The sequence below is a fragment of the Macaca fascicularis genome, chromosome 12, assembly GCF_037993035.2.
Source record: "Macaca fascicularis isolate 582-1 chromosome 12, T2T-MFA8v1.1".
Classification (NCBI taxonomy): domain Eukaryota; kingdom Metazoa; phylum Chordata; class Mammalia; order Primates; family Cercopithecidae; genus Macaca; species Macaca fascicularis.
The window spans coordinates 64,737,572-64,753,653 of record NC_088386.1 but is presented as its reverse complement, the minus strand read 5'-3'; the positions used below and the strand labels follow the sequence as shown (position 1 = coordinate 64,753,653).

Sequence of the window (16,082 nt, the reverse complement as noted above, 5' to 3'; positions counted from 1 at the left end):
AACTGGAGATGATATGAAGGGACAATTCATGCATTCACCGGTGCATTCACAGTCGTCACTTCCTGAGTCCCTCCCACATGCCCAGTGTGATGACAAGCAGCAGGGGTTTTGAGGGGAACAAGGCAGACATGGCCCTTGCTCTCCTGAAGTGCATAGGCTTGCTTACAATACTAGTCATTGGCCGGGAGCAGTGACTCACGCCTGTAATCCCAGAACTTTGGGAGGCTGAGGTGAGAGGATCACTTGAGCCCAGGAGTTCAAGACCAGCCTAGACAATATGGCGAAACCTGTCTCTATGAAAAATGAAAAAATTAGCGAGGCATGGTGATGTATGTCTGTAATCCCAGCTACTCATGAGGCTGAGGTAGGAGGATCCCTTAAGCCTAGGAGATGGAGGTTGCAGAGACCGAGAACATGCCATGGCATTCCAGCCTGAGTGACAGAGTGAGACCCTGTCTCAAAAAAAAAAAAACCAAAACAAAATGAAACAAAAAAACCAACCAATGCTAGTCATTCCCAGCATGGGCTGGTCATGAGAACTGGAGAATGGCTAACACGAGACTCTTGTTTTGAGATTGCCCTTCTGGAAACTGACAGGCTTTAAGGCAGGCCAGTGGTATTTTAACTAAACTACCAGATCAACCACACTTCTTAACATTTCTATTGAATATCAAATCTATCAGATTCTTGGCAGCATAAACTAATTGGCCTTGTGGTCAATAGACATCAATCTGCAGGCACTTATGCTATAAAGATTCTTGTTGCAGTCAACCTAGACCTCCAGAGGACTCCTCTCCACATCCTCCTATTTGACCCCCTTAAGGGTAAAGATCCTAAAGTGGGTGGGGAGAGTTGGCTTCCCAGTTCTCCCTGACCAGTAGCTGGCCTGACATAGGTGCTGAGTGCTTGCTGAATAATGAATGAAACATTGACTAAGCATTCCTATTGTATGTATCAGTTCCTGTTTCACATATCCTACGTGTCAAAAAGTATAGTGATTAATGATTTCCAGGAACAGAACTGAACATGGTACTGTTCTTGTCACCATCCTTTGTTCCAGTGCAGAAAAAACAATATTCGAACTATAAGATATTGTCATTCAGCCCTCTCTCTCAGAAACTGCTAGAATGACATTTCTCTCGGATTTCAGCTACTTTCCTCTCTATTGAGGTGTGTTCCTGATCAGAAGAGAATTAAATACATGTGAGGAAGATGGGCAAGAAAGTCTAGGTGAGGGTAGGGTAAACTTTTCTTGAAAGTCCAGGAGGGTGCACAACCAGGATCAATGTTCCTGAAAGCACAAAGGCAGAATGGAGCTCAGTTGTGTTTACTTTGGTAGGGGGCAGTTCTGAGATACTAGCTACACTGAAATTAGCAACAATTTTTCTTCTCCAATATTAATAAAAATTTCTGCTGTCAACACTAGGGTGTTTGGTTTCCATTTGATATAACTTTTTAAACCACTATTATGTACATTGGAAGATACTGTTGGCTCTCAGTTATCTTAATTTTTCCAGTAGTGGATATGGAATATCTTCTCCATGTTTTCTTGAGAAGAATCTGTTCACAGGGTGTCTTTTGACTGTGGAATAAAGAGAAATTAATGGGAAAACAGTAAGCTCAACAGAGTAGAGTGCCCTATGGGGTATCCAGTCTACCAGGACTTGAATGGTAATAGCAACAGGAATAATAATACAACAAGAATAATAATAGCAACTCCTTCTAAGCCTGTTGTGATCTGAAATAATGTAATGTTTTAAAAAGTCCCTGGTCTAAGGCCTGGCATTTAGCAAGTGTTCAATAGTTAGCTACTATTATTGTCACTGTTCTTAGTGTCTAGTGATGGAATCCAAGGTTATAGCCATCTTATTAATCAGGATTTAGTCGTTTACCCAAGTGAATTAACTGGCAAGACTTGTACATATATGGATACTCATTCCTTCTTGCTCAAGCCTGAAGCGATGTTACTATCCCAACTATTCAGATATCCAGCATGAATGGGTAAGGGCGTACTTATTGCAAAGAGGCATTCAGGTCTTTTGGAAGGGAAATCATTCTCCTTCTGGTTGGAATTGGTTATCGAATCCTAAATGACCTTCTCATTATAGGGACATTTAACCCTTTGGAAGGTTATGGTTACTATAAGACTCTGGTGAAAACCATGGGCCCCTTTAGAAAGTACACAGATCCCCAAAGCTGGCTTCTCTGATTCTGGGTAAAGACCTTGGGTTAAGAACACTTACCTTATAAGAAAAATAAATTTTATTGAATAAAAATATATTTATAACAGAAATATCCTTGCAGTAGCAGTTTCTAACAGATCCTAATATGTTTCTAAAGCTTCTTAGGTTTGATTAAGTAAAACGTGTCACAGGTTAAGAAACTCATTTTGACAGCCTGTCTGACAGAGGCAGGGATGTCTCTTTATCCTAAGGGTGTCATAATCTTTATCTTAAGGATGTCATAATTCAGAGTTTCTCTGTGCAGTTTCAGTGACACACTTAGACAAGTCTGTTTCCTTGACTCCACCGTTTAAACTGTAATTCATGATACTCACCTCTGCTTCCCTGTTCTGCTAAGCCTTTGCATTGCCTGCAGAGGGTGCCTTATGCTGCATGAGGAAAGTAAAACCAGCCCCGTCGAATGAGGTGTGTCCCCAGTATTGTCCACATGACACCACCTTAAAGTGGGAATTATTGCACACAGTCTTGCACCCTTTGTTGCCTCACTGCAGGAAGACCAACTTCCTATTTTCCCCTGCCCTCATTTGCCTGAAGAAAGGTGACTTCTAACAACTGTCTGTGATTCTCAGGTAGCTTGGATAGGAAACTGGGTGGCTAAATATGTCCCATTTCACAAAGTGACTGTATTGGTTAACTCCTGGCTCTTCATTTTAGAAAGCTCTACTGGTTGGATGCCCGCCTGGATGGCCTCTTTGTCTCTGAACTTAATGGTGGACACCGCCGCATGCTGGCCCAGCACTGTGTGGATGCCAACAACACCTTCTGCTTTGATAATCCCAGAGGACTTGCCCTTCACCCTCAATATGGGTATTGTCTCCCTGCAATCCTGGGCTTTTCTTTCACCTCCTTATTCCGCCTCTGTTACCAAAAAGGTTGTTCATATGGTTATCTCAAGGCCAATGTCTTGCTGGGGTTTGTCTTCTGCTTTTCCTACTTGGTAAATCATTTAGTGTAATGAGTAGCAGCATGGCTTCTTCAAATCATCATCATCAGCTGTTCTGTTTTCTTTGCCCTGACACACTTTTGCACTTTTCGAGTCATGTATTTTGGCTGTGTGCAAAGAAAATTGTGGTTTTAGAAAACCAATTTCTTTACTGGACTCTCTATGTCAAAGCCACTGAAATCCAGTTAGTTGTGTTTATTTGTGAACGTTTTCTGTACATTGTCCCCTTCCTTTATCTTTTTTAGATTATTTGCTGTTAGCTCTCTTTCCTTTCTGAGGGGCTCTACAGAATGCAGACTCCATTTCTCTAAATGGAGAAAAGGTGTGTATTTTGGCTACTGACTTCTTTTGGCATCAGGGACTGACCTTTTGTGTTTGCTCTGACAGGTACATCTACTGGGCAGACTGGGGTCACCGCGCATACATTGGGAGAGTAGGCATGGATGGAACCAACAAGTCTGTGATTATCTCCACCAAGTTAGAGTGGCCTAATGGCATCACCATTGATTACACCAATGATCTACTCTACTGGGCAGATGCCCACTTGGGTTACATAGAGTACGTACATGAAAAGCATAAAACAATTGTGTGACTGTTTATTTCAAACATCAGAGCTTGTGATTCCAGTCTATTAGTCCCCTCTATTGTCTAACTGACCTGTTTGTTGGAAGTCATTGGGAGGAAGTCACCCTTCTAACTAAAACTGCTGAGCTCTATGGGGTGGTGCAGTAAAAAGAGGGTGAACTTTTAAATCATATGGATCAGGGTTTATGACCTGGTGTTTTCACTTCTTATTGTTTTTTTTTTTTTCATCTAGAAAACAGAGCTAATAATCTCTCCCCATGGTAGTCAGCTTAGTGTGCAACTCATCTTAATTTTTTTATCTCTTTACTTTGCTCTCCCCTATGAAATATATGATTAATTTTAGTATTTGAGGAAAGGAAAAGAATAAAAGGATTTGGAAAACTTTCCCTAAAATACTTTGGCACATTTATGATTAAGTGCAATGCAGTATTTTAGGTAGCAGTAGAGTCTGTTAACATTAATCCAATATGATAAGGCATTTACATCTTTCTGGTAATAGGATAATTTTTTTTAAGTGTGTTAAATATACTGTTCAATAAAAATACTCATTGTAAAAAAGATGATATGCATTATTAATCAACAGTTAATCAAGAATACCCATATTGAGGGTTTAGTTTGAATTTTGCTAGTTATGGCCTAGTTGGACCATAGTAATGTCTTCTGCATAAGCATTTATGGATAGCGATCCAGGAACAGCCTGTTGCATTCAAAAGCATGGAAATGCCATTCATTCAGTAGAGCTATTTCAAAGTTTTAAATTTAATTTTATTTTTAGAAATTCCTTTCTTCTGTTATGTTTATTTTGCTGCCAAAGTCAGTGTAGAAAAGTTTGGAGTTCTCTAACACCGTATTCCCTTGGGACATGCCACTGGAAAAGAACGAATACCTGGCACACATGCTAGTGCTCTTTCTTCCTGTGCTCATGGCAGGCATAATTAATCAATTCCAGAACTTTCCCTTGAACTGGTTCATTTGCTACACTAAAGTAGCCCTTAGCATTCTCATTGCAGAATTTACTGTAGCAGATACTAACTCACTCTTAGGGTAGAGATTAACTTTAATTAGAAGCAGTGAAATATTATTTCTAGTTTACTTATACCATTTTGATGTGATATACTGATGGTAATACTCTTAGCCCTTCCCATGGTGTGTGTATCCTCTCTTAAAAGGCACATCAGAGAGCTGAGTTAGCTTTCCATGCAATCCTATATTGAATTAGTAGAAGCATCAAGATGTTCAAAGGAGCTTCAACAATTTTCTAACTGACTTTTATTGTTCTTTGGATCCTATAGATTTTTCTTGGTTTTGAAAGCTTAGTAGGTTTCACTCAGTGTACCTTTAGACAGTGTTTCCAGGAGCATTAGAGACGAAAAAAGGAATTTTCTAGTTGTACAATATTCTGTTTACTTTTTGATACAATCCAATATAGATTATTTGTGTAGATGGATTATAAAATTTAGGCAGTAGATTTCAGTCTAAAAGTCAAATCATAATATGAGGCACTGTGATCTGGGAATAAAGGAAACTTTAATATTCATGAGCCATGTTAAATTGGTTACCTCCTGGAGAGGTAGCAATGCCTGTGTTCAGAAATATATTTCATAGACACATAAAGCAATAGATTTTTATAGAGCATCCAATTGATTCCTTGTACATCTTGGGATGCACCAACACATCATTGGAGCTGTGCCTGTAGTTCTACTCTTACTTTTTTTTTTTTTTGAGATGGAGATTTGCTCCTGTTGCCCAGACTGGAGTGCAATGGCATGATCTCAGCTTGCTGTAACCTCCGCCTCCTGGGTTCAAGCGATTCTCCTGCCTCAGCCTCCCAAGGAGCTGGTATTACAGGCATGCACCATCACGCCTGGCTAATTTTGTATTTTTAGTAGAGACAGGGTTTCTCCATGTTGGTCAGGCTGATCTCGAACTCCCGACCTCAGGTGATCTGCCTGCCTCAGCCTCTCAAATTACTGGGATGACAGGCATCAGCCACCACGCATGGCCGTGTAGTTCTACTCTTGACAAAAAATGCTCATAGAGGTATCTGAGGTCTCTCTACAGAGATTACAAAGGAACTGAAAGGGAACGTCTCAGGACTACTTTCTGGTCTATGATTTTTTTAAAAAAACAGATGGTGGCTAGGTGCAGTGGCTCACACTTATAGTCCCCGCATTTTGGGAGGCTGAGCAGGGCAGATTGCATGAACTCAGGAGTTCAACAACAGCCTGGGCAACATGACAAAACCCTGTCTCTACAAAAATTACAAAAATTAGCTGGATGTGGTGACACCTGCCTGTAGTCCCAGCTACCCAGGAGGCTGAGGTAGGAGGATCACTTGAACCCAGGAGGAGGAGGAGGTCGCAGGGAGCCAACATTGTGCCACTGCACTGCAGCTTGGGTGACAGAGTGAGACTGTCTCTAAATAAATAAATAAATAAATAAATAAATAAATAAATCAGATTGTGACTGATTTCTGGTCATTTACCTGCATCCGTATCAACAGAGGTCAAGCACATCTTCAAGTTTTCCTATGGCTTCTATAAGTTACCATAAATTATATTTTAGGAAATATTTTTAACATTGCATGGCTAACATTATCAGGTTTCTTAGTTGATAGCTTGTTCTATCTCCTGTTTGAATTTTAGGATATGTTCCAAATTTTTAAAATATTAAGTTGTCACTATTTTAGAAATGATTTCTGATATAGACCCATAGTAATGAAAGCCCTTGGAACTGAGAGGACTTGGGAATTTGGTTGTGGATCCTCTGTAATATATTGAAATCAGAGAACCTTCTCTGGAGGTTTGTTCATCTGGAAAAGTATTCGCTAATGGTGCCACGGCACGATTAATAATAAATGTCCTGCTGGTGTTTGCAAAGTTAACCCTGCAGGCCTCTAAGTTGTGTTCCCCTCAGGTTATACTGAGAACCCAACTATCTCCTAGAATAGCGTCCCCTCCGGAATGTTAATGAGAAGGTAGAATTCCAGTACAATATTGCTGTCTTCTGATTTCTTCCAACGGTGTTGGAAGAAACAAGAATGGTGTTCACCCCAGGATATCAAAAGGGTGGTTAATGAGGAACATCAACATAAGAGGCTGTAAACCTACAATAGCTATACCAGCTTCATCTGCAGAAAAGCAGCTGTGGTTAGGAATTAGTGATTATTTAAACTCCTGACACTATTCCTATTTTGTTAAGCATTGCCTTTTCACTTCTACATCTTTTGTTCAATTCAAATAAATCCTTTAAGTTTAGTTTTTGTTTTAATTAAAGACTAGGAGTTTTGAGGATCTGAACTTATGTTATCTCTAGGAGGTAGAATTTTGTTGATTTGTGAATTCGTTTATCCTGCAAGACATTAGAGGAGAGGGATTACCTCCATCACGTAACTGTTTCTGCTTACTGCTGCAGGTACTCTGATTTGGAGGGCCACCGTCGACACACAGTGTATGATGGGTCACTGCCTCACCCCTTTGCTATTACCATTTTTGAAGACACTATTTATTGGACAGATTGGAATACAAGGACAGTGGAAAAGGGAAACAAATACGATGGATCAAATAGACAGACACTGGTGAACACAACACACAGACCATTTGACATCCATGTTTACCATCCATATAGGCAGCCCATTGGTGAGTAGGTGACTGAGGGGTTTGGCATAGTTGCCTTGGGTTATGTGCATGTCATGATTGTCTTTAAGCATGAACTTTATGATTTACAAAGAGTTTGTGGTTACTTGTTAGTGTGTTCTTCAAAGCATATGCTGAAAGTTGACTGTAGGCAAGTATCTTGAGAGTTTATCCCTCTTCCCTGGAAAGACTACCTAGAACTCTTCTTTTTCTTAAAACTCGCTAAATTCTTCAAGATCATCTTTTTTTTCCTTTGTTTTTGATAAGATTTAACAGTTATTATGTTGCCATATTTACTTTTTCTATTTCTATGGGAGGACTGAAGTATTTTAAAGGAATTAAAAATATGGCATTTCAGCCCTAAATACTAAATACTAAATAAATGCATATGATATTGTGTATAAAATAGATATTATGCTTATCTCCTAGAAGATAATGTCAAGAGCAGTGCGTTTTAGTGTTTTTTAAGTAAGAGAACTTGTTTTTATCAGATTGTAAACTTATATCCCTTTTTACGCAATTAAAGCAACTTTATGATTTAGAGATAATCTAGTAAAGGTCTGGAGTATATTTTGGGGATAGACTGGTTTTTGTGGGTGTGCTTTGTTGTGATGTCTTGCTAAAACATATGATAAACTTGGAATTAAGGAAAAATGAGAATTAGCAAAATAAAGAAATTTAGTTATTTCTTTCTGGAAGTTAATATTCTTCATATAATTTTTATTAGAAGTTCAAGTAAATATTCATCTCAAAGTGGTGACCTGGAAAATTAGTAAAGATGATGCTCAGTTTATTCATCCACGTTATTTTTGGCCAAACTTCTGTTACCTATATACTTAGAATGTGGGAATGAATAAAGGATCTGTTGGAAATTAAAACTTTAACCTAGGTCTAGGCAAATGAATATAAGCTAATTTTACTGCCTGCTGTCCCAGGACTTGGAGAAACACATCTTTTCTAGTCAGAAACACCAGTGAGTATAGCTCACTTCTGGTAGCATATAAATGAGCTTTCTTAAAGCACATGATTGTTGCTTGTATAATTCTATCATCCATTTTATTTAAGAACTTTTGGGAAAATCATAAATCTAGGATAGTTGGGTTTTTTTTATTCTCTAAGAGGTGATAAGTTTAATGTCAAGATGTGTAATCAGCTAATCTGTGCTTGATATTCACTTTAAGCAAATGAACATATATTTTCTTCCTTTTCCACTAGTGAGCAATCCCTGTGGTACCAACAATGGTGGCTGTTCTCATCTCTGCCTCATCAAACCAGGAGGAAAAGGGTTCACTTGCGAGTGTCCAGATGACTTCCGCACCCTTCAGCTGAGTGGCAGCACCTACTGCATGCCCATGTGCTCCAGCACCCAGTTCTTGTGCGCTAACAATGAAAAGTAAGGCTCTCTTTCCCCTCTCCTCAGTGCCTCTCTAGCCCTTGTACAGACATTGACCTTCAAGGCTCCAAGGGATGGGAGTTTTCTAATGAGACAAGATTTTGGTTAATTAACTTGGTTTATGTGGAACACAGCAAGACTCTCAGCCTCCAACTTCAGATAATATTTTCCATGAATAGAAGGAGCTTGCTAACCAAACTGTTATGCATATATATACAAACTTTCATAGAAAGGAAGCAAACCGTATATTTCTCATTTTTAATTGTCCTGAGTGTTGGAGCCAGAGTGTATATAAGTACATACTGAAAAATATTCCCCAGAAGTAATAGAATTTCACTGTCTTTTCCATGCCTATGTCGGCCTAGCTCCTTAGCTGCCTATGCTAGGGGATCTAGGGTTACACATTCAAATCCATTTTTGATCATTTGTGTTTGCTATGAAACATGGCCACAGATTATTTCCTTAACAATGTCCACAGGCCATTGATGACTAGGGGACCTGAGTTAGAGAGTGGCATGGAGAGAGGCATTAATGCAGATCATAGCATCTAAGATGCAGCGGTAGACGATTGTAGTGATTAAATAAGATATCTGAGATTAAGAATCTAGCATACATTTATTGTGAGAAAGACCCTCAGCAGTTGCTTTTGCCCTCCAACTTCCCAAACAATACTTTTATATCACCCTGGCAAACAATCTGAACCAATCACTGCTCCTAGAACACAGCTCAAAACATACACTCTGTGTTTATTTATTATTTGTTGTGGATGGAGTTTATTCATCATATTTAAAGCACATTTTCAGTTTGTATTTGGATCTTAAGAAACCTGTTCTATCTTGCCAAGTTATGTTTTCTCTGAAAATACACCATTGTAACTGAGATTTAATTGATCCTCTTCTGGGGCCACGAGAGAATTCATGCATGTCATTTCTTGGAATTCAGTGTTGATTCCTTCTCTCCAGATAACTGTTGCCCCTGGTGGTTTGCTAAAAAAGTGCTGTATGTTCTCTGTGCAGGTGCATTCCTATCTGGTGGAAATGTGATGGACAGAAAGACTGCTCAGATGGCTCTGATGAACTGGCCCTTTGCCCGCAGCGCTTCTGCCGACTAGGACAATTCCAGTGCAATGACGGCAACTGCACCAGCCCACAGACTTTATGCAATGCTCACCAAAATTGCCCTGATGGGTCTGATGAAGACCGTCTTCTTTGTGGTGTGTTGAATTGCTTTATGCCTCTTTTCCCCACTTCTATGTTGATTGTATAATTGTATACAATCATGATTCTGTGGGTATTTCCTGAATATCATGAACTAAAAACCAGTTCAAAGTCCTAGAAGGAAACTCAGGCTCCACCCTTTTTCTATTTTTAGGAAGTGGTTTTTTTTTGTTTTTTAAGAAATCTTAAGGTTTTTACAAGGCAAATGGTTGAAGTAGATAATCAGTTGTCTCTACTGGTGGCTCTTCACCATGTGCTAGGCATTGAATCCCCTGTGAGAGCTAACACTGAGGAGGAAATGAGAGGTTTCCACCCCCATTTTTAACAGGGACTCTCAGTTGTCATATTTATTTACATTTCCATTTAAAAGGCAAAAAAAAAAAAAAAAAAGTGAGCACAGCAGCTCATGCCTGTAATCCCAACAGTTTGGGAGGCTGAGGCAGGTCGATCGCCTGAGCCCAGGAGTTTCAGCCTAGGCAACATGGCAAAAGCCTGTCTCTACAAAAAATACAAAAAATTAGCCTGGCATGGTGGCATGTGCCTGTAATCTCAGCTACTTGGGAGGCTGCAGTGGAAGAATAGCTTGATCCTGGGAGGTCGAGGCTGCAGTGACATAGATCGTGCCACTGTACTCAAGCCTGGGTAACAGAGCAAGACCTGGTCTCAAGAAAAATAAATAAATAATCAAACAGGCAAAAAATAAAATTCCCCCAAACTAAAAACAACACATCAATAACAGTAACAAACACAAAGTTTGAAGACTATTTTCCAGTAGGAGAATAGGGACTGAGGAAGGTATGCTTAACAGGTCAGGGCGTTCAGTTCTTATCTCTTAAGTCTTTATGCAATAAAAAGATATTTAAGAATTTGGGAGACAATAATAGTCAAAAGAAGAAGTGCTCCATGTAGTAGTACTGATTGATAAGTACATTAGGAAATAAGTCCTCTAAAAAGAAATCATGATCCTGCTATCCAGGATTCACTGATGTCAGTTAGGAGCTTTCATTCTTGATGCCTTCCAAGCTGATAACCAAATGTCCCTGCTCTCAGAGAATCACCACTGTGACTCCAATGAATGGCAGTGCACCAACAAACGTTGCATCCCAGAATCCTGGCAGTGTGACACGTTTAACGACTGTGAGGATAACTCAGATGAAGACAGTTCCCACTGTGCCAGCAGGACCTGCCGGCCGGGCCAGTTTCGGTGTGCTAATGGCCGCTGCATCCCGCAGGCCTGGAAGTGCGATGTGGATAATGATTGTGGAGACCACTCAGATGAGCCTATTGAAGAATGCAGTAAGTTCCTACGGGAGGGCCAAGGCATGACCAGAGCAGGGAGACATGAGGAAACTTCCATGGGGACTGAGAGAGGACATGGAGCTTTCTTTTTCAGCCTGATGGGATGCTCTGCCTTGGCACTCCCTGCAAACTCTGGCACTGAAAGGCAGAGTATAGCTAGCTGTATGACTTGCAGGTGGAACCAGACGCTGTTTCTCAAGTGGCTAATACTTCCTTTTGATACATAGAATGTCTAACCAACCAGAATACGATACCAAGAACTTACATGTTGTATATCTACTGCTTTCTCACTTGGGCCACAGAGAAATGTTATGAGGTAGGGAAGGTGGGTGTGAACCAGTTCCATTTTACAGATGAGGAAACTAAGGTTCACATTAAGTGGATAGTCACATTACTGTTTAGTGTCAGACCTAACACTTCAACCCAGGTTTTTAACTTCAAACCCTGTTCTTCCCCAACCCCACCCACAAAGTTATACTGTAAAACAAATGAGTGGTGCTGAGATAGTGAGAAACTTGGAACTATTTTTCTGTTCATGGTGAACAGATCACATCTAAAGCAGACACACATTGCCAGAGTCAGTTTTCTTGGTAACATGGTCATTGTTACTCCTCAGTACCACAGCCTCAGTGTGACAATGGAAAGGTGCTTTCTTGTACCTTCAGTTCTGACTTTGATGCCTCCTCCCTTTTCAGTGAGCTCTGCCCATCTCTGTGACAACTTCACAGAATTCAGCTGCAAAACAAATTACCGCTGCATCCCAAAGTGGGCCGTGTGCAATGGTGTAGACGACTGCAGGGACAACAGTGATGAGCAAGGCTGTGGTAGGAGGGGCTGCAGGGGAGTGGAGGGAGGGACAAGCAAGTCCACGTGTCAAGCGCCATTTATTAGATGAGAGATGAAAGTGTATTTCCCATGTCATCTTTTCTTTGTTTACCTCTTTAAAAAAAATGGTTGATTCTTCTAATGACATGTTACATTTTGTAGCATTTTGCAGGGTTACCGGGAGTATTGAATTTATAGCATTTTAAATCATGCTGTCATTGAGGAAGACATTATTAAGATGTTAGAAACTTGCATAATTTCTTCCAGATGTAGAATTCTTACTCATACTTGACAAGTTTAAATTGTTTCTTTAATTTTATAAATTGGTTGAAATTGGTAGAAAGGGGTTACAGAAAAGACTTGGTATCTATCTCTAAAAACGATATTTCCAAATTAGGATATTTCTTATTTGGGGATTTTCATATTCTGAATGTCTCTCTGATTTTCCCCGTTATCTACTGGACATCTGTAGTCCCTCTGGTAACATGGGAAAGTCAGATAAATTAATGGAATTTGTCAAGATTAGTCATAGTCTAACTTGAAACCAAAGCATCTGTGAATATGTGTGTTGGGTTTAGTTGGAAGAGAAGTAAGGAAGATACTAAATTCTTTTAAGGACACTGAGTCCAATTGACTGAAGATAATATGATCAAAATATTTATTTAGTATGGCATCATTTTAGCCTCCCATACCAGGCCTTTGTTGCAAATTACAAACCACATACCATTTCATTCTTTGCACGGTTCCTACCAAAGGGAATGGATTGAGTTTCAAGCGGTAGGATAGGTTCAGGGTAGCTAAAAGACGGAATATTGACCATGAATGTTGCTGGCATTCCTCTCTTTGGAGCTTCAAGAGTGTGCTAATACAATTCTCAGACTGTCTCACAAGGAAGCCAATACTACTTTGTGCATTTCTCTGCCAATGGTTTATGAAGTCTTTGCAATGACTGCTTTGCAGAGGAGAGGACATGCCATCCTGTGGGGGATTTCCGCTGTAAAAATCACCACTGCATCCCTCTTCGTTGGCAGTGTGATGGGCAAAATGACTGTGGAGATAACTCAGATGAGGAAAACTGTGGTGAGTGTTCACAGTCCTATGGTCCTTATGTGCCACCAGAGCTGTGATGTTTGCTTTTTGTCCATAATTCAACTGTCTATGTCATTGATCCTCAATGGGTAGGATATCAAGCTGTCTGATCTCTTTCTTTCTGCTGGTCAGCACATTTCTACTTTCTCTTCCACTAGAGACATAAGCATCTTCTCCTTCTGAGGTGTTTCAAATCAAGCTTTTGGATGAAGGTATTTACCGAAGTATATCTTTTCTGTGTCGAATTTATTCACACCCAACTTTTTTTTTCCAAAAAAGTTGTGGTGACTTATGATAAAGGAAAAATATAAAAAGATAAATAGAATAGAAACAGAAAACCAGGACCAGAGAAATAGAGAGAGGAAAGGTGCTAACCCAGAGACACTGCTTCCTAAGCTCTTTCCCCAAAATGGCCTTCACAGGAGAGGAGAGAGAACTTGTATTTGCATTATTACACTTCCTAGAATAGCTGACTGTTTTAGGAGGGCTAATAGTTAAATAACAGGACAGGTTTTAGTTTCTCCCAGTTGAAGGTATTGACTACAAGATATTGGATAGGGAGGTTGAGGAAACGAAGTCAAGAGGCTGAGATCATATCAAACTAGATGGTCAGAACACACTCAATGTATGTTCTGAAAGCAAGCTGAATGAAGCCCTGCCCAGAATGTATATCACTGACTCATGATATGCATCAATTTCTAATTGATTAATGAAATACATTCTAACGTTATTTATCTTTTGGAAGAAAGAAGTGATCACTACTTGCCATAGGCAATGAGAGATTTAGGAAGCTGACTACATCTGCAAATATCAATTAGCTAAAAACTTATACAAAAGGGTAATCCAAGTGGCATTTTGTCTTTTATTAATAAAAGTTCATGATGAATCCTATAAGAGGTTATCTAGAGTTTCATGAAATAAAAAAAATTAAGATAAAATCAAGTTGGGCATGGTGGAACACACCTGCAGTCCCAGTTACGCAGGAGCCTGAGCTGGGAGGATTACTTTAGTCCAGGAGTTCAAAGCCAGCCTGGGCAATGTTGAAAGACCCTGTTTCAAAAAAAAAAAAAAAAAAAAAAAAAAAAAAAAGAGAGAGAGAGGGCAAGCAAGAGAGATCAAAAAATCACCTTTGGACAAACTTCTTAATAAAGGCCATTCTTTACAGACTCAAAATTAAGGTGAAAGGTCTAGTTTTGGAGGGTGAATAATTTGCCCAAGAACACCTTTGGGGCTTGGGACACAGGAGGGCGCTGGGCACCCGGGCACTTTGGCCAGCTTACACGGTGTCTCCTGTGTGTGATTCCTGGTGCACACTCATGGTCAGGTGCCTTTCCTTTCCAGCACCCCGGGAGTGCACGGAGAGCGAGTTTCGATGTGTCAATCAGCAGTGCATTCCCTCACGATGGATCTGTGACCATTACAACGACTGTGGGGACAACTCAGATGAACGGGACTGTGGTAACTGTCATTTGAGAAGCTTACCATAGAATTTTGTACTGTGACAGTGTAGGGGCTTCACATTAGTGTTTATAAGGCTTTTAGAGGAAAATGATTTTAGTGTATGTGTAATATATAAACCTTAGCATAACACCGTATCTTCTGCTCTGTATTTTCTATGCATTATGCTTAACTCATAGCAGTCTAGATCAGTCATAAGAGAGGAAAATAGCCAGGGATTAAAAAATTTAATTTTAATATCAACCCTTCTTAGGAGTAGATTTTAATCTGCATTAGCCTTGTGAACAAAGACGTTGATCTTGCTACTATTCCACGGAAAGTCACCTTAAGGAATATACACATACTACTATGACTGTCTTGTGTAGAGGTCAGATCGTTGAGAAGGGAATCCTAAACCCAAAGTAATTTTTATAGCTCTTTACTGATTTGGTGTTGGGTCTTAGGAAAATTAGAAAACATTGAAAATTGGGGAATTCTGATTTCTGAGGAAAAGCTTAAGAGCTGGAGATTATTTAATAGAAGGGAGCTAGGTACTTCCATCTCTGTATGTTGAGTGGGGAAAGTGTGAGTTTTGAGAGTGTATTAATTTGCTAACCACAAGATGTGGGTTTGCTGTGAGCCAGTCACAGGGTGTAGATAGGAATGTGATGGAGTACCCACTGTACTCCAGGTACCTAATCTCTGCCTGAAAATGACAAGGCCTTCTCAGAATGACAATCTTTTCTCTTCAGAGATGAGGACCTGCCATCCTGAATATTTTCAGTGTACAAGTGGACATTGCGTACCCAGTGAATTGAAATGTGATGGAACCGCTGACTGTTTGGATGCCTCTGATGAAGCTGATTGTCGTAAGTCCCTAGACACATATGTAGTATTGTTTACCTGAGAGTATGGATATGATAGTTTAGACATCAGTCAGCTACCACTTCTTAGTTTAAAAGGCCATAGGTATTGTCTCTTCAGCATGCACTGATAATGATCAGTTCACCTGAGTTCTAAGTCATCATAATCATATATTTCACAATGGCCGTTCAAGTGCATTTATTTGCTATTTTAAATGGAGAATATATTAAGTAATTTGTGCTAACAAAGTATTCATATATTATCAGCTACTATACAAATCATTAATTAGATAAAAAAACATTTCAGGTAAAAAATATTCAAGCAATGAATACACTAGTTTAAAGAACAAGGGTGGGGTATTAGAACATTTTGAATTTATGGCATTAAAATTTTTTTCAGTCACATGATGGGGTATAAAAATGATTAAAACTTGAAGGGGGCCAGCCCCTCCACACCTTTGGGTATTTCTCATCAGGTGGGACAAGAGACTGAGAAGACTGAGAGAGATCAAAATGGAGTTTATTATGTCTTCCTTTTCTACATAGACACAGT

The 16,082-nt window shown here is 39.7% G+C and overlaps 1 protein-coding gene across 1 annotated transcript in view; it reads left to right on the top strand.

Annotated features, from left to right (window-relative positions):
- Positions 1–16,082, top strand: part of LRP2 (LDL receptor related protein 2) — a 213,793-nt gene that overhangs the window by 158,670 nt on the left and 39,041 nt on the right. The window contains exons 51-60 of the mRNA XM_005573401.5: positions 2,898–3,050; positions 3,574–3,744; positions 7,186–7,409; positions 8,622–8,799; positions 9,816–10,012; positions 11,067–11,312; positions 12,011–12,139; positions 13,101–13,220; positions 14,571–14,687; positions 15,419–15,535. Coding sequence (XP_005573458.3) covers positions 2,898–3,050; positions 3,574–3,744; positions 7,186–7,409; positions 8,622–8,799; positions 9,816–10,012; positions 11,067–11,312; positions 12,011–12,139; positions 13,101–13,220; positions 14,571–14,687; positions 15,419–15,535 — 1,652 coding nt within the window. The remainder of the gene's footprint in view (positions 1–2,897; positions 3,051–3,573; positions 3,745–7,185; positions 7,410–8,621; positions 8,800–9,815; positions 10,013–11,066; positions 11,313–12,010; positions 12,140–13,100; positions 13,221–14,570; positions 14,688–15,418; positions 15,536–16,082) is intronic.